Source organism: Pygocentrus nattereri, chromosome 22 (assembly GCF_015220715.1).
Source record: "Pygocentrus nattereri isolate fPygNat1 chromosome 22, fPygNat1.pri, whole genome shotgun sequence".
NCBI classification, from domain to species: Eukaryota; Metazoa; Chordata; class Actinopteri; order Characiformes; family Serrasalmidae; genus Pygocentrus; species Pygocentrus nattereri.
The window spans coordinates 31,737,939-31,756,356 of record NC_051232.1 but is presented as its reverse complement, the minus strand read 5'-3'; the positions used below and the strand labels follow the sequence as shown (position 1 = coordinate 31,756,356).

Genomic DNA, 18,418 nt, shown 5'->3' with positions numbered 1-18,418 from the left:
CTTGCTTAAACGGTCCGTTGCATGGTGGAACCGTTCTTCAGATTGATGGAGAAAGTGTTGTGTGTGGTTCTACATAAAGTTCTAGACCAGGCGTGTCAAACCGGGGACCTCTTGGGCCAAAGTGCTGCTGAAAATAGCGTTCACCTTCGCCCAACGCTCCAAATTCAGTTAAGGAAGACTTGATTAGCCTAATCAGTTGTTCTTAATGAGGCAGTGAGCTGAAGTCTGCTGAGTTTTGGCCTGCGAGCACTGGAGCCTGACTGGACTGGAAGAACAGCAGAACCCTTTTTGCTATACAGAACCATACACATTTTCCATCAATCAGAAGAACCATTTCACCATGGAAAGAAACATTAACCATGCAAATGGTTCTATATTGAACTTGTGGTTCTAAACAGACTTTTTAATGCACTGGAATTTAGGAAACAGGCCCTCGGTGCTTTGGTTCTAAACAGAACCACATCCTCCGAAAAATCTTTATAAACACCTGAATTTTGAAGGTGCTGCACCCACTTGTGTTTTGATGGGTGGTTTTTTGTGACGCTGGACCAGAAATAGCTTCTTTCTCTTCTCACCATCTTTCATGTCTTGGAAAGGCCGTTCTCGAGCCAGTTCCTGAGTCTTGGGAGATTTCCAAAGCTAATTCGGCCCTGGCCGAAACAACAGGGGAGGGAAGATAATTACCTAAGTGCGGATTCTGGGCTAACTATGTGCAGCTGGAGGCTCAGCGCACTCGCAAACGCTTGGGATCCATCAGGCCAGAATCCCGCGACAGCCCTCAAGGAGGGAGGGTTCGAGGAGAGGCGAACCGGGTTGATTTGTTAAGCCTGTAACCGGCGGTCTCTCGCTCCGTCCGCCGCTCGGGGCCTCCGCACGGCCACATTCCCTAAAGTCCGTCCTCCAGAGCGGCTCCGGAAAGGCAGTTAATTTAGGAGCGCTCTGGCAGAGCGGCCTGGCTCCTCGCCAGAGGGCAGCAGGCCCTCAGAGTCCTTCAGCCCGGCTGTCCCCAAAGAGATCCGTTACATTTAAAGGGAATTGTTTTCGACGGAAAGATATTAAAAAGGCCAGGGACAGAGAGGCCCTCAGTGCTTTGGAGGACAAACCCTAGGTGGGACGATTCTTCTGGGAGGGACGCGAAACTCAGACTCTTAGAAGTCACCGGAAAACGCTGCTAAACCATGTTGTAGCGACTCATATGTAGGTTTTGCAGCTTACTGAAACAAGCAGAATTAAAACAAGATATTAAACTTTTGATTAACCACATTAGTCTTCATACTCCGAGTCAGACTTTTTAATGCACTGGAAATCATAAAAGTGTATTGTTGGGAATACAGGCTTGTTATGCAGATAGAAAACCAGGGCTTAATTTTAAACCACTACTTCATTGACATATTAAACAGATACAACTGTGTTGGGTACAAACGTACATTTCATTGCTTTTATCACATATTACTGTACAAAAACTGTACATTGGAAATGCTGCAATACTGGTGTATATTAATGTGTATAGAGTCTAATGTGTATTTTTATATAAATGTGCAAACATGCTTTTTTATACAGGGTGATTCAAAAAGATTTCATGGTGCCTTATTTTTACAACTGTGAGGTGCCAAGGAACCAATCACAATCCAATTGAAAGAGGGGGTCAGTCACCATATATATAAAGACTATGCAGAATCATAAAATTTCACTACATGATGGACTACTTTTAAAACATCTTCACTGAGGTGCTGCAAATAAAACCAGCTCACTTTAAAGCTTAGTCACTGTTACTAAGTCACTACCTTTAAAGAGATTACTCGTCTTTTCACTACCTATAAAGAAATTACTCATGTTTTCACTATCATTACTCATGTTTTCACTACCTATAAAGAAATTACTCATGTTTTCACTATCATTACTCATGTTTTCACTATCATTACTCATGTTTTCACTACCTATAAAGAAATTACTCATGTTTTCACTATCATTACTCATGTTTTCACTATCATTACTCATGTTTTCACTAACTATAAAGAAATTACTCATGTTTTCACTATCATTACTCATGTTTTCACTACCTATAAAGACATTACTCATGTTTTCACTACCTATAAAGAAATTACTCATGTTTTCACTATCATTACTCATGTTTTCACTACCTATAAAGAAATTACTCATGTTTTCACTATCATTACTCATGTTTTCACTATCATTACTCATGTTTTCACTACCTATAAAGAAATTACTCATGTTTTCACTATCATTACTCATGTTTTCACTACCTATAAAGAAATTACTCATGTTTTCACTATCATTACTCATGTTTTCACTACCTATAAAGAAATTACTCATGTTTTCACTATCATTACTCATGTTTTCACTATCATTACTCATGTTTTCACTAACTATAAAGAAATTACTCATGTTTTCACTATCATTACTCATGTTTTCACTACCTATAAAGACATTACTCATGTTTTCACTACCTATAAAGAAATTACTCATGTTTTCACTATCATTACTCATGTTTTCACTACCTATAAAGAAATTACTCATGTTTTCACTATCATTACTCATGTTTTCACTATCATTATTCATGTTTTCACTACCTATAAAGAAATTACTCATGTTTTCACTATCATTACTCATGTTTTCACTACCTATAAAGAAATTACTCATGTTTTCACTATCATTACTCATGTTTTCACTACCTATAAAGAAATTACTCATGTTTTCACTATCATTACTCATGTTTTCACTACCTATAAAGAAATTACTCATGTTTTCACTATCATTACTCATGTTTTCACTACCTATAAAGAAATTACTCATGTTTTCACTACCTATAAAGAAATTACTCATGTTTTCACTATCATTACTCATGTTTTCACTATCATTACTCATGTTTCCACTACCTATAAAGAAATTACTCATGTTTTCACCATCATTACTCATGTTTTCACTACCTATAAAGAAATTACTCATGTTTTCACTATCATTACTCATGTTTTCACTACCTATAAAGAAATTACTCATGTTTTCACTAGCATTACTCATGTTTTCACTATCATTACTCATGTTTTCACTACCTATAAAGAAATTACTCATGTTTTCACTATCATTACTCATGTTTTCACTATCATTACTCATGTTTTCACTACCTATAAAGAAATTACTCATGTTTTCACTATCATTACTCAAGTTTTCACTATCATTACTCATGTTTTCACTACCTATAAAGAAATTACTCATGTTTTCACTATCATTACTCATGTTTTCACTATCATTACTCATGTTTTCACTACCTATAAAGAAATTCGGATTAGAAAAAGTGCTACTGGGCCATTTCTAGCCCCGATGTTATGATCATCACAAGATCTATTAATAGTCGGTGTGATCGCTTAAAAAAACATCCCTTAAGAAAACTGGCTTGTATCATCAGTTTATCAACACATCTTAAACACTTGAGTCAGCACTCAATCCAGGACTCAGGACTCATTAACACAGATTTGTCAACACAACACACTTCCTTCCAAACCACAGATCAACTGCTCAATTTTAGAAGCTACCTTTGTGCAGTTTTTGCAAAATTGTACATATGAGCTTCTGCCTTTTGCTGCTTTTGACAGTAAATGAATGGCCATTAACAACAGGTTCATATCTGTATTACTGTTATGTTCCTTTTCGTAAACTGCCAAGACTATAAGAGTGGGGGCAGCAGCCACGTTTAGGCCGAAGCAAAGTGTAACATATTTACTCACTTATATTGTTTTTAATTAAAAATAATTTACTGCATTATTAGCCTTGTTTCTCCATTTTCATGTAGTGAAACATAAATACCCAAATGGCAGCAACAATTACATGCAGCCTGATAATCTGTTAATAATCCGAATAATATCTCAATCAGAATAGAAAACGTCCATGTACACACTTCAATCAGAACAGTCTAGTCCAATTGAGGCCATTCTGAATACAGATTCTATCTGATTGAACGAGGTGGGTAATCTTGTAAATAACCCGTTAAATAGAAGAATAATATCCGTGTAATCTCCTGTATCCGATTACATTCCCTATCGGAAAGTTTAAGTTTGTTCTGCATGTGAGTCATGTCATAGTGAGAGTTTATACCGTTCAACACGGCGGAGCAGAAACTGGTCTGCAGAGGAGACGAAGTTCATGCTCTGATCTTTAAAAGACGGCGGTGGGACGGACGTCCAGCTTATGTGTCTCAGAGCACGACGTCTTCCTCTCGGCCTTCTTTAATAAGGACACGTGAAGGACGTTTTCCTGAGTCTGACGTCATTTTAAAGCAGTTAAAAACACAAGCACTGCTCCTGATAATTAATCTGTAATCAGAATGTATTCAATAGGATTTGAGAAAATATTTGCATGTAAACACAGACAGTGATTTCAGTTCTCGCATACAGGCAGCTTGAGTAGTTAACCATGTACACATCCCTAGTTCTCTGGGTTTCTACTAGAACAAAAAAAAAAAAATACTTTCACATGTGGCCAAATAGTGGGTTTATCTTTAGATAAATGGCTCTGGGTCAGAATGCTTCAACCATCCTATTATTGTCGGGGACAGTTTGACCTCATTCAATGTTTAATGTGGTATATATATATATATATATATATATATATATATATATATATACACACATACATACATACACTACTCACAAAAAAGTCAGGGATATTTGGCTTTCGGGTGAAATTTCAGGATGAACCTGAAATGCACTCTAACCTCTACAGGTGAACTTAATATGACCTTCTCTAAACTTTTGAATGCACATGTCCAGTTGTTCAGTGTTTCAGTACTTTCAGAACAACTTGCTGTTCTCTAACAAGGAGCTTGATGGTGAGGTGGTGGTGGTGGTGGTGGTGTTACAGTGTGGGCGGGTGTGTCTGGTCAATACAGAACTGCCCTACACTGTGAACGGTACAATGACCCAGTGGCCCAAACTACTGAATAACATCATTAATCCAGTCATTGTGCCTCTGCAAGAACAACACAGACCTCATTTGATCTTCATGGACGACGATGCTCCAGCTCATCGAGGGCGCATCATTAGGGAACGGCTGCTGGAGACTGGGGTACCTCAAATGGAGCGGCCTGCACTTTCTCCAGACCTGGATCCCATAGAAAACCTGTGGGATCAGCTGAGTCGCCGTGTAGAGGCTCCTAACTCAGTACCCCAGAACCGCAATGACCTGAGGGCCGCCCTTCAAGAAGAGTGGGATGCCGTGCCTCAGCAGACAACGAGTTGACTTGTGAACAGCACGAGACGTCGTTGTGAAGCTGTAATGGATGCTCAAGGGCGCAAGACGAGTTATTTCACTAAGACAATGGAACTAGAATTTTTTTCCAAGTCATTTTGTGCTGTTAATTATGCCAAACACTGAAGAACAACAGAAACGGAGATACAGAGTTTTGTTCTGACAGCAGAGATATACATACATATTTCTACAAACTTAGGGAACGATTTTAGCGATAATCGTTCTCTGCAGGTTTCAACTTCTTGAGTCAAATTAACCCCAAGAATAAAGATGTTAATAAGCTCTGAAGATAACAGGAGGGCTAACCCTGCGTTCAGACCGGCAGCAACTTTTTGCCACTTGACGCTGGGCCCTCATTGCCTGTGGGCGTTTCTGAACTCCAAATGACCGCCGATTGCCATGGTTTCACTGATGACAAGCCCAAGTCCAGTTGAGAAATCGCTTGTGGGCTTATTTTTAATGAATCCCCATGTCTGTGCAGACAGTTTGTGAGGAAAATGCTATTTGGTGATTACTGGCCTATTTGTGGCAAATGTACCACCACCTTTACTTCACCTCTAGTAGGAACAATTATCCAGGAACCAAAAAAGGAGAGTACAGTTTCACAGTTGTAGAGATAAAGTGGGCACTACGCTGCTTAGTGCTCAGTTCCTATTGGTTAATCGTCACGTCGCTCCTTATTTGAATAAAGTTAAACTCTGCTCAACTTTGTCACGTTGCCAATGTTTGCGCCACCTCCTGCAGCTAGAAATCACAGCTCTCATTGAAAATGAATGACCTTCGGCCACCTTGCCGTGTCACATCGCTGCCGGGGTCAATCCAGGGTAACAGACTGTATCAAGAACGTTTTTACCCATTTATCTTACCTCTTCAGGAGTTTAGGACTGAAATTTAGATTCATAGCTAAGTTTACTTTTCACTTCTTCCTTTCACAAATGACCGGCACTGAGTAATGACTGCTTTCAGCGGCTGTTTGGAAATTCAGTGCTGCTTCTTTATCAAATTTGTTGATGAAAAATAAACATGGCAGATTGATTCTCCTAAAAGGAAGAGTTGGCTGGGAATCAAGAAGCACCAGCCTTCAGTGACGGGCACTGAAGCGACGCCGCTAGTTTTCTGAACTTTGAGGACTTAATCATAAATTTCAAAGATTTTACGATCACATCCTTCGTGGTCTGTCATGTCTGCTGTAAATAAAGCTTTCTGCTACTTTTCATGGAGTGAAATTTTATGTCTAGACATAAAAGAGACCTCGCAAAAGCACAGAGCCGAAATGTCCATGATGGCCCACTAATTTGATTACTTGTCTGCTCTTTTTCTAAACATCAGATTAATCAACAGAAACGTGGCTCACCATTGGGGTGGAGCTACTTCTCTCAAAGCAAGACGAGCTTTCAAACTGACTTGGTGGAAATATCTGGACTGTATGGAGGTTTGAAACTATTTGTTAAGAGCGTTATAGCCTATTTATAAAAGCTCTGCTTTGCCGGGAATTCAAATCATTTCTCGTGGATACATTTTGTCCTACCGTCTGATAAGAACCTGCCAGCTCTTCCTAAATACTCCTGAGGAGTGGCTGTCATTTCCTGACATGTGGCTATCAACTCCTGAGGCATGGCCATCATCTCCTGAGGCGTGGTCATCAGCTCCTGAGCCGTGGTCATCAGCTCCTGAGCCGTGGTCATCAGCTCCTGAAATGTGGCCACCAGCTTCTGAGGCATGGCCATCAGCTCCTGAGGCGTGGTCATCAGCTCCTGAGGCGTGGTCATCAGCTCCTGAGGCGTGGTCATCAGCTCCTGAAATGTGGCCATCAGCTTCTGAGGCGTGGCCATCAGCTCCTGAGGTGTGGCCATCAGCTCCTGAGGCGTGGTCATCAGCTCCTAAAATGTGGCCATCAGCTTCTGAGGCGTGGTCATCAGCTCCTGAAATGTGGCCATCAGCTTCTGAGGCATGGCCATCAGCTCCCGAGGCATATCCATCGCTCCAAAGGTGCAGCCATCAGCTCCCGAGATGTGGCCAACAGCTCCTGAAATGCAGCCATCAGCTCCCGAGGCATAGCCATCACTCCAAAGGTGCAGCCATCAGCTCCTGAGATGTGGCCATCAGCTCCTGAAATGTAGCCATCAGCTTCTGAGGTATGGCCATCAGCTCCTGAGGCATAGCCATCAGCTCCTGAGGCATGACCATTCAGCTCCTGAGGTGTGGCCATTCAGCTCCTGAAATGCAGCCATCAGCTTCTGAGGCATGGCCACCAGCTCCCGAGGCATAGCCATCACTCCCAAGGTGTGGCCATCAGTTTCTAAGGCGTGGCCATCAGCTTCTGAGGCATGGTTAATGTGGTTGTTCATCAGTGAACCCCTTAAATGATCAAGGCCCACCGGCAGGGCCAAAGTTTTGTTACACATGTCCAGAACAGGTCAGCCAGTTTGCACTGAAACCCCTGTAGTTAGTGTTAGCATGAAATAAGGCCGAGATTTTAAGGGGTTAAAGCTAGGTGGATTGAGTTTGTTGTCTTATTTTGTGTTAGGCTGTGGGTGTTTAGTGTTGGGGGGGGGGTTGGCTGGTGGTGCCCTCTGTGAGTTCAGTACTTTGTGTGTTTCTGCCACGGTGTTTAATAAAGAGCACTTCTCTTGGTGGAGCCATGGACTCCTTTGCATTTTCCTCTATGCTGATGCCACAATACAGAGTTAAATATATGGCTGTTCATGAGGAGAAACAGCAGGGCGTGGAGATGAAGCAGGTTTGGGAATAGAAACTAAATCTGGTTAGGCAGAAATGATGTATTTCTGTAACCAATTCATTCTCAACCAGGACTGAATAGAAAAGTATAACTTAAATATAACTAAAGTATAACTGAATATTAAAGTATAACTCCCAAATCAAGATCTCCTTCTGTAACATGAATATGTGAAAACCTTGAGCATGTCCGACGTTAATTTAGGCCTAAAGATAGGAAGGCTCTGTGATGCAGCCCCTGATCCTCAAGCTCAGAAGATCTGAATATGCAAATTCTGATCTCCAAATTCAATAATTGTACGTTCCAATTATTACTTTTATCATCATTACAGCCTATTTAATATAGATACTGAGATTATTAAAGATAATGATTTTTGATTTAACCACAACCATTTTTCAAATGATTAAAGTTAAGTTTATAGATTCTTCGACCAGACGTCAGCTTGACGGTACAGAAACGTCAGTTTGAGTCTTCTGAACAGGCACAAAGGTATTATTTTACAGCGTGCATGAATATTGAGCTGTGACAGCCATGTGCAAAAGTTTAAACACCCCCAGTAAAATTATGCTTTTGTTGATAAGTTAAAAAAAATTAAACACAATTAAACCTCTACAAAGAATATACATAAATATGTCATTTTCCTGCTTAATTTCTTGCATAATTTCCATTTATGTGACTTGCCTTAACATATTGGGGGAAAAGAGAAGTCCATTTCCCGGAAGACAGTGAGAGACCACCTGACAACGCTCATCACCATTGGCCAACAACTCTTTCAAACATTCCACATCACTGGAGTTCTAGCTTGAACACATTACTTCCTGTATGTCTTTAGTTATATCAGGGGTCGGAAACACGCGACTCGTTTCCTGCCCTGTTGCGGCTCCACAGCTGAATCAGATCATTAGGTAATAATAAAATAATCCTCCTCTACAGTAAAATAAAGCTCTGCTGATCCTTCAACACAGTTTAACAGCAAATGGTCTTAAACGCTGGAGTTAATGTAGAACTGCTGATTCACCCTTTAACCCTGAAGATCAGCCCAGACGGCTGGTCACCATAGCAACACAGACAACAGTCTCGCCCAGCTAGTAGCTAATGACACGGCAAAGAGAGAGATTTAAGACGAACGTCGATAATTTGGAGACGAATGGACTTATTAGTGTTTATAATCACTCCAGCTGGTTTGCTTAATCTGCAGTGAGAAACTGACAAACACTACAAAGTCTCCCGTTCCACCTTAAATGGTGCAGCAGTTACATTATGATGCCTCAGGCATCCTTTAAGGTGCAATGGGAACATTTGAACAAGAAGCTGGCGAATGAGAAGCGACTTCAGCCTCGTAAAAAAGTCGAACGCTGGGAGATGTTTTATAAGAAACTGTTCTACATTTGCGGAAAAGTTTCCTGCTGGAGATGTGAGAAAAGCAGCTCTAGCTGAGCTGAAGCTGAAAGCAGAGCAAAGCAAGTCTGTGTTTTCATTTATATTTGAAACTGAGACACATTTAAGTAAGTGATACTTTTTTGATCCCACAAACGGGGAAATTCCACCTCCGCATTCAACCCATCCGTGAAGTGAAACACCACATACACACTAGTGAGCACACACACAGTGAGCACACACCGGAGCGGTGGGCAGTCCTATCCACGGTGTCTTGCTCTAGGACACCTCAGTCATGGACTGTCGGCCCTGGGGATCGAACCGGCGACCTTCCGGTCAGAGGGCCAGCTCCCTAACCTCCAGCCCACGACTGCCCCCCAGCAAGATGGTAAAATGGACACGAAACGTTGTGGCTCTCAGGGAGGTTAGATTTTTGCAGGAAGGACAAAATGGTTCTTCATAACATCCCGAGTTAGAGAGTATATAATCCTTTAGGCAGCGGTCTTTTCAAACTACAGGTTGTGCATTTAGCATCATCTAATCTGCGGATCTTTTTCTGGATGACTTATTTTTTTTGTATTAGTTTAACGTTTTTTGCCTTAAACCATCAAGTAAAGATAAACTGAGTGCTACTTTTATCGACGAGCGTCTACGGTGTTTTTGTTACATCAAATATGTGCTAGAAATTTTGCACAGGTCATTTATTTTATGCTTGATTTTTTCCCTCAATTTGTTAAAAAGGCAGTAATTCTATGTTATTTATTTTGTTTAATTTCATGGAATTTTATGGGGGGGAGGGGGGGGGGGGTTCAAAATTGTTCATACAACTTTAGAATTTCTCTCTTACCTCACATGCACCAAGTACTCATTGCCATCGTTGACTTGTATGTTGGTGTTAATTTTCCGAATCCCTTCTTCTTGGTTACAGGAGAAGTCATACTGAAGAAAGGAAGAAATAAGTGAGTACAAAATGAAGCAAAATGTTAACTGACTACAGATTTTCTGATATAATTCAGGCTCCAACAGAAAGACTCTGAAGCACATGGTGGTTCTTATAATGCTGTAACCTCAGCCAGGTCAGACACATCCTCACAATACCCTCACCTGTAGCGCTCCATTGAGAAGGTGGAGTTTGATGAAAAAGAAGCCTCTGCGTACGCGTCCTTGGTCCACATACAGGAGGGTTCCATTCCAAGACCACGTCTGAAACCGCACTGTAATATTGTTCATAGCTCCCAGGTCGATGCCCTCAAACTCCAGGAAAGAATCACCGGAATATCTCCCATAGACGACGTCTGAAAGAGAGAAGCAGTGAAATTATATTTATTAGGGAAAATGGCAACTTTATTAACTTTTCAATAAAGCTGTCAGGGCTGCTTCACTAAACTTAATCACCTGATTAAAGATGCATCTTTGCTTAAAGTCCACTTTCTCCATAAATCAGCAATGACTATCATTCTGCCTATATGGCCAAAAGTATGTGGACATCTGGCCATCATACCTATAAGAGCTTGTTGGACATGTTGTTCCAAATCCATGGACATTAATATGAAGCTGGTCCCCCTATATATAAGCTATAACAGTTTCCACTCATTTGGGAAGCTTTCTACAAGATTTCGGTGTGTTTGGGGGAATTTGTGGCCATTCAGACAAAAGAGCATTTGTGAGGTCAGACACTGATGTTCTGGCTCACAATCAATGTTCCAGTTCATCCCAAAGGTGTTCAGTGGGGTTTAGATTAGGGCTCTGTGAGGGCCAGTCCAGTTCCTCCACAGCAAACTGGTCTTTATGGAGCTGCTTTGTGCAAAGGGGCTCAGTCATGCTGGAACAGTAAAGTTTGGTGGAGGAGGGATAATGAGCTGTGGCTGTTATTTTAGGGTTTGAGCCTCTTAGTTCTACTGAAGGGTAACATGAATTCTACAGCGCACAAAGATATTTTAGACCATTGCATGCTTCCAACATGTCACTGTATGCTGTAGAATTAACATCACCCTGAAAAACAGCCCCAGCTCATTATCCCCCAACCACCAAATTTACCACAACCCCATTTCCAACAAAATTGGGACAAAATGCAATGAATGCAAATCATTTCAATTCTATATATAATTGAAAATAGTACAAATACATCAAATGTTGAAACTGAAAATCGTATTGTATTTTGAAAAATATATGCCTATTTTGAATTTGATGCCAACAACACGTTCCAAAAAAGTTGGGACGAGGCAAGAAAAGGCTGCTGAAGTTTTGTAATGCTAAAAAAAACACCTGGTGTTTGATTGGCAACAGGTCAGTAACATGACTGGGTATAAAAGAGCATCTCAGAGAGGTGGAGTCTTTCAGAAGTAAAGATGAGGACGAGGTCACCACTCTGTGAAAGACTGCACCACCAGTGCTTTGTATTTAACTCTCTGCCCTGGTGTTTGATAAAGGGCTCTGCTCATGGTGGAAATGACGGCCTCCCCTGTGTTTTACCATAAAACCGACACCTCGCTACAGTGACAGCCCTACTTTTCAGCAAAGCGTGAGTTACAAAGCCAGAGAACTTCAAGCAAGCCCTGTTAAAACATCTATCATCTATAATTAAATGAGTAACTCTGCACAGAGTGCGTGAGTTTTGCTATAATAGGCTTGTAGGTAATCTAGATAGAAACCGAAAGGCTCTGCTGAGCTGAAGTTTGTCGAGACTGAAGGTTGGATGTGCAAAGTCGTGTTTTATATTTTATCTCCCATCATTACTGGAGAGATGGTATCATGTAGCGTGCCACAGAGGGCATCAACATCAGAGAGCTCCCATTGTGTTAAGGCTCCATAAAACAGTGGGTTACCCCATTTATATTCTGAGGAGGACAGTAACATAAAGAAGACGACTTCAAGAGAAAATAACTCTGTCAGTAAAACAGCCTTGGAGCGCAACTACACCCAAAGGAAAGATATGAAAGATGGATTTGGGCTAATTTGCACGAGGAAGTGCAATAATGAGTGTGAATATTGATAATACACTGTATTCTAGGATTATTATTACACTGTAAAGTTCAACTTCGCTGGACTTTGAATGAAATACGTAACACAGAGGGACAGCAAGCTCTCAGCCACCACACACTTGACATCAAATTCTAAAACAAACGAAAAAATAACGACTGCAGTGTTGGACAGTCACTACTGATGATCAGTGATGCCGTAATCTGCAGATTATTTGACAATAATTCAATAATAATAGTTTGAGGTTATATGACACAAATGGTTCGAAATGCATTATCATAGAGTCAAATAATCAATGCCAGTTCATTGAGAAGGCACAATTATTTATTTATTTATTTATTTAACAAACAAGTAATCAGGTTTAACTGAATAGCCCACAAAATATGCTCTCAATATCATAACTGAAAAAAAACTGGATTACAGCTTTAAACTGGGAAGGATCCATGAAACAGGGATGTGTGTCTGAGTCGGACTGTTATATCAACTGAACTATAGTTTAAACTGCATTTTTTTCAGTAATACATTAATAATTAGTGACATTTTGGTTGCGGTACCACAAGGATTCAATCTCATGATCTCATCTTGATGAAGTGAAACTCTAGAACGGGGGTATCTAATTAAAGTCCAATAAGGTGCAGTTAGAGAACCTTTATTCAAGCAAAGGTCTGGAACATCATAATGTCTAACTTGCATCATGATTCGGAGCCATATGCTGTTTACTGAAGTAGCCTAGTAGGAATATTAACATCTTATACAGTCAACACTGAATATCAAATCAGATAAAGTCCAGTTCAGTGATATTTCAACAATATTTACTGTTAGTTTTCTCTTTTTAGATCACAACATGTGAAATAATCTGGCTCACTTTCCTCTCTGACTGCTGTTTCTCTCCTCGCCCCTCTCCTGTGTGAGCATCACGAGTCTCAGTGCACATCGTAATGCACAGATCTGATTGGCTGAGTAGCGTCATGTGTGATATTTACAACCCATGTGATTGGTCTGAGTCTCCAAGTTACGCCGTCTCTAAAGTTACGCCGATTAAAACAGGACCACCTGTCTAAATTAAATAATTCTCCATAGTTTATTGGTTATAGGTCCAGGTCCTCATAGGACAGCATATGGACTCAAAACGCAGCCCACCTATTAGTGATTATTATTAGATTAGTTAACTGGATTTATATACTTATTCCAGGTAGTTGCTAGTGTTGCTACGAGGTTGATGTAGTATTGCAAGCTTCAGTTGATTCTTGGGACATTGCTTAGTGGTTGTTAGGTGGTCACTAGGCTGTTGCTATGGCATTCCAGGCTGCTAAGGTGTTGCTAGTCTTTTGCTATGATATTCCCGGTCATTGCTAAGGTGTTGCTAGGCCATTACTATGGTATCCCAGGTAGTTGCTAAGGTGTTGCTAGGCCATTGCTATGGTATCGCAGGTAGTGGCCAAGTTGTTGCTAGGCCATTGCTATGGTATCTCAGGTAGTTGCTAAGGTGTTGCTAGGCAATTGCTATGGTATCTCAGGTAGTTGCTAAGGTGTTGCTAGGCCACTGCTATGGTATCCCAGGTATTTGCTAAGGTGTTGCTAGGCCATTGCTATGGTATCCCAGGTAGTTGCTAAGGTGTTCCTAGGCCATTGCTATGATATCCCAGGTAGTTGCTAAGGTGTTGCTAGGCCATTGCTATGGTATCCCAGGTAGTTGCTAACATGTTGCTAGGCCATTGCTATGGTATCCCAGGTAGTTGCTAAGGTGTTGCTAGGCCACTGCTATGGTATCCCAGGTAGTTGCTAAGGTGTTGCTAGGCCATTGCTATGGTATCCCAGGTAGTTGCTAACATGTTGCTAGGCCATTGCTATGGTATCTCAGGTAGTTGCTAAGGTGTTGCTAGGCCATTGCTATGATATCCCAGGTAGTTGCTAAGGTGTTGCTAGGCCATTGCTATGGTATCCCAGGTAGTTGCTAACATGTTGCTAGGCCATTGCTATGGTATCCCAGGTAGTTGCTAAGGTGTTGCTAGGCCATTGCTATGATATCCCAGGTAGTTGCTAAGGTGTTGCTAGGCCATTGCTATGGTATCCCAGGTAGTTGCTAAGGTGTTGCTAGGCCATTGCTATGGTATCCCAGGTAGTTGCTAACATGTTGCTAGGCCATTGCTATGGTATCCCAGGTAGTTGCTAAGGTGTTGCTGAGACATTGATATGGTATCCCAGGTAGTTGCTAAGGTGTTGCTAGGCCATTGCTATGGTATCTCAGGTTGTTGCTAAGGTGTTGCTAGGCCATTGCTATGGTATCCCAGGTAGTTGCTAAGGTGTTGCTAGGCCATTGCTATGGTATCCCAGGTAGTTGCTAAGGTGTTGCTGAGACATTGCTATGGTATCCCAGGTAGTTCCTAAGGTGTTGCTAGGCCATTGCTATGGTATCCCAGGTAGTTGCTAACATGTTGCTAGGCCATTGCTATGGTATCCCAGGTAGTTGCTAAGGTGTTGCTGAGACATTGCTATGGTATCCCAGGTAGTTGCTAAGGTGTTGCTAGGCCATTGCTATGGTATCTCAGGTTGTTGCTAAGGTGTTGCTAGGCCATTGCTATGATATCCCAGGTAGTTGCTAAGGTGTTGCTGAGACATCGCTATGGTATCCCAGGTAGTTGCTAAGGTGTTGCTAGGCCATTGCTATGGTATTCCAGGTAGTTGCTAAGGTGTTGCTAGGCCATTGCTTTTCTGCTGTTCAAGAAACATGAACACAGTCATATTTCACAGCTCACACTTGACAACTATCAGTAAAGCACTTTAAACACATCTACTGTAGGGTACAATCAAAATATGATATAAAACCGCATCAGCCGATATCAGTTAACAGAACTTCTCTATCCCTTGAAAATGTACTGCCAACATGTCATATTAGTCAGAACTTACCTTGAGCAGCATTGCATCATCACATGTAACTGTCTTTTTTCATCTTTACATGGGCATCATTTCTAAAAGCAATATAGCTGAATGGACAACATAAGCAAGAACAATAAAACCACTGCAACAGTGCAATCATACACCGAGAACAAACTGACAGCTGATAAACGATTCGGCTAATAACTTCTGAGAACGGACTTCTATGAAGTCACGAAGACATGAAGACAGTGCGATATCAGACAGGCTTTCGCTCTAAAGGCTTTCCATCATCATTACAGCTCATACAGTAGCTCCTGCTTCCACACAGGAGAATGATCAAAGCAGGCATTGGAGCCGAAAGTGACCCATTACCTGGCATAACTTAATACATTCCTTTTTTTTATTATTTTTAAAAAAGGCAGGCTTTGGTTCAGCCTTAATTGGGGAGACTGAGGACTAGGTCTTGTTTTATTCTAATTAGCAGCGGCTCTGAAAAAGCAGGCTGCCTCATGCTGCTGCTTTAAACGCGCTTTTCAAAGCCGCCGCTGCCCGTCTCATCACGTCCCTGCAGGGAAAGTCCACCTATCATGTTCAAACATGGCTAATAATGAGGGGATCCAAATCCCAATAAAATGAAAAGGAATACATGTTCAGGGCAAAGTTTCAAAGGACGCGGCCCTCTGCTCATAGCGCCAAAGCGCGGAGACACGCTGCGGCTTAAAGGATAAGAACGTGGCGGTTATGGTGGATCGCGAGCTGCTCTGTGATCTAACATAAAAAAGCCAGGTGAGATCTGTAAGGAGCATGTCTTCGTGTCTCCGTGCAAGGTAAAAATGGAATTCTGAAATGATAAAGCTGTGATATGCTCAGTGTTTGGGGAGGCAGTGAGCGCTCTGGCAATTCCACCCTCAGAAACCTAAAATTTCAGGGATTTCGTTGTATTTTTGGGTCGGTTAAGTTCAGTTAAGTGATACTTTTTTGATCCCACAACCGGGGAAATTCCACCTCCGCATTTAACCCATCCGTGAAGTGAAACACCACATACACACTAGTGAGCACACACACACTAGGGGGCAGTGAGCACACTTGCCCGGAGCGGTGGGCAGCCCTATCCACGGCACTCGGGGAGCAATTGGGGGTTGGGTGTCTTGCTCAAGGACACCTCAGTCATGGACTGTCGGCTCTGGGGATCAAACAATTACAATCGCAATTCTAAAGTATTTACACCTGACAGTCACAGAGCCCACATGTTATATTCAGGAGACCCTCGGCTACTCAGATATGTCTTTGCTTGACATGTAAATCGTAACAGAAATTTGATATCTTTATGAATTTGGGTCATTTCTGATCAGAAATGTTCCCAGCCCCTGACAGATTTTGTATTTTTTTTAATTACAGAGATCTTGTAGTTGTAGTTATCTTTTCAGAAGTTCTTAGTCTGGAGTGCCTGTGAGGTGAAAGTGCAATAATTTTGATACCGATTGATTCTGTTGGATATTATAAGCAAAAATAACCAATTAGCATAAGGCGGAGATGTTTTTTATTGATTTTTTCCGTCCTCCTGGATTCCGGCTCTGTCCTAAAACTCTGAAAGGCTGTATTTGTAATTATAAATTGAGTTGCATATTTCATATCACATATTTTAACACTCAAAATCAATGTAAACTGAAAGGCCTTTGTTTAGAATACGCATGAAGGCTAAAAGCAGAGATGTAGTATAATAGCAGCGAGTGGGGTTTGGGTGATTTTGGAGCTGGATCTCTGGCCGATGGAGTTTTTGAACACTGTGTCCACTCACTGTCCACTCTATTAGATGCTCCTACCTCGGCGGTCCACCTTGTAGATGTAAAGTCAGAAACGACAGCTCATCTGCTGCTGCAGTTTGTGTTGGTCGTCCTCTAGTCCTTCATCAGTGGTCACAGGACGCTGTTGGCTGGGTATTTTTGGTTGGTGGACTATTCTCAGTCCATCAGCGAAACTGAGGTGTTTCAAAACTCCAGCAGCACTGCTGTGTCTGATCCACTCAGACCAGCACAACACACCATGTCAGTTCTACTGCAGTGCTGAGAAGGACCCACCACCCAAATCACCCAAAATACCTGCTCTGTGAGGGTCCATGGGGGTCCTGACCACTGAAGAACAGGGTAACAGAGTATCAGAGAAACAGATGGACTACAGTCTGTAACTGTAGAACTACAGAGTGCAGCTATACAGTAAGTGGAGCTGATAAACTGGACAATGTGTCATAATGTTATGCCTGATATACATTTACATAACATGCTGTGCTGACATTGCGTGTGTATCAACTATCTGTGCCAATACCTCAAATATGCCAACTGTTCAGTAAAGACCTCACCCCGAATGGTTCAGTGACTGACCACCCAAAGCAAGACCAATTATGCTCTACTGGACTCCCAGCTGTGGCACTGCTGAGGCTCAAGCTCAGTAACTCCAAACAGGACTAATGCTGAGATGGTTTCAGGACAACTAAACAAGAATGCAAACTAAAAAATACGCAGCGTAATCCAAACTTCAACCCAGGTTCAAGAGGCCAATGTTCTGCAAAGCCAGTCCAACCTTGCACTGAGAGGTAAACGAAAACAAAAGCTTCCAATCAATGGAAGTCCTACCACTTGCTTAAGACTGCATATTAGAAGTTACACAAAAATGTTGGAAGTGCAGGTCAACCAAAAGGGCTTCACGAAAGCAACAGTCTGACCACATATAGTAACGCCCCTGAAAGCAAATAAAAGCCAGCAGTGCCTGTTGGCCAGGACTCCTTTCTAGCTTGTTCCTGTCACCATTTGCATTCAGTTGTTGTTTTTAGCTCACCTTTTAAAATCATGCCCTAGCTGCTCTTTATCGTCCATGACAGTTGGCGATTACGGTGCTGCTTTCAGTAAAATTTCCAGCGTCGCAAAGCCGATTGAGGGTAGCGACTCAGCCAAACCTGAAAGACCTCCTGCGACTTGATCAATTTGACTGGTGCTTTAGAGCCCTTTGAGTTGACATGCACTCATTTGCTTCAGTCTCCAGCATTTCTTTCACAGACAGCTGAGCCTTTTGCATTCAAGCACGCTGCAAACCGAACTTGCCCAGAGCAGAACACAGAGGTGGGTGTTATGAGCTCAGTTCATCACTATTAGGACAATAACGACAACACGATAAACACATAACAAAATACAT

General features: G+C 41.7%; 1 protein-coding gene across 1 annotated transcript in view; it reads right to left on the bottom strand.

Annotated features, from left to right (window-relative positions):
- The window catches only part of eys (eyes shut homolog), a 445,373-nt gene that overhangs the window by 148,211 nt on the left and 278,744 nt on the right, over nt 1-18,418 (bottom strand). The window contains exons 33-34 of the mRNA XM_037532720.1: nt 10,481-10,671; nt 10,224-10,315 (exon numbers count right to left, since the gene is read on the bottom strand). Coding sequence (XP_037388617.1) covers nt 10,224-10,315; nt 10,481-10,671 — 283 coding nt within the window. The remainder of the gene's footprint in view (nt 1-10,223; nt 10,316-10,480; nt 10,672-18,418) is intronic.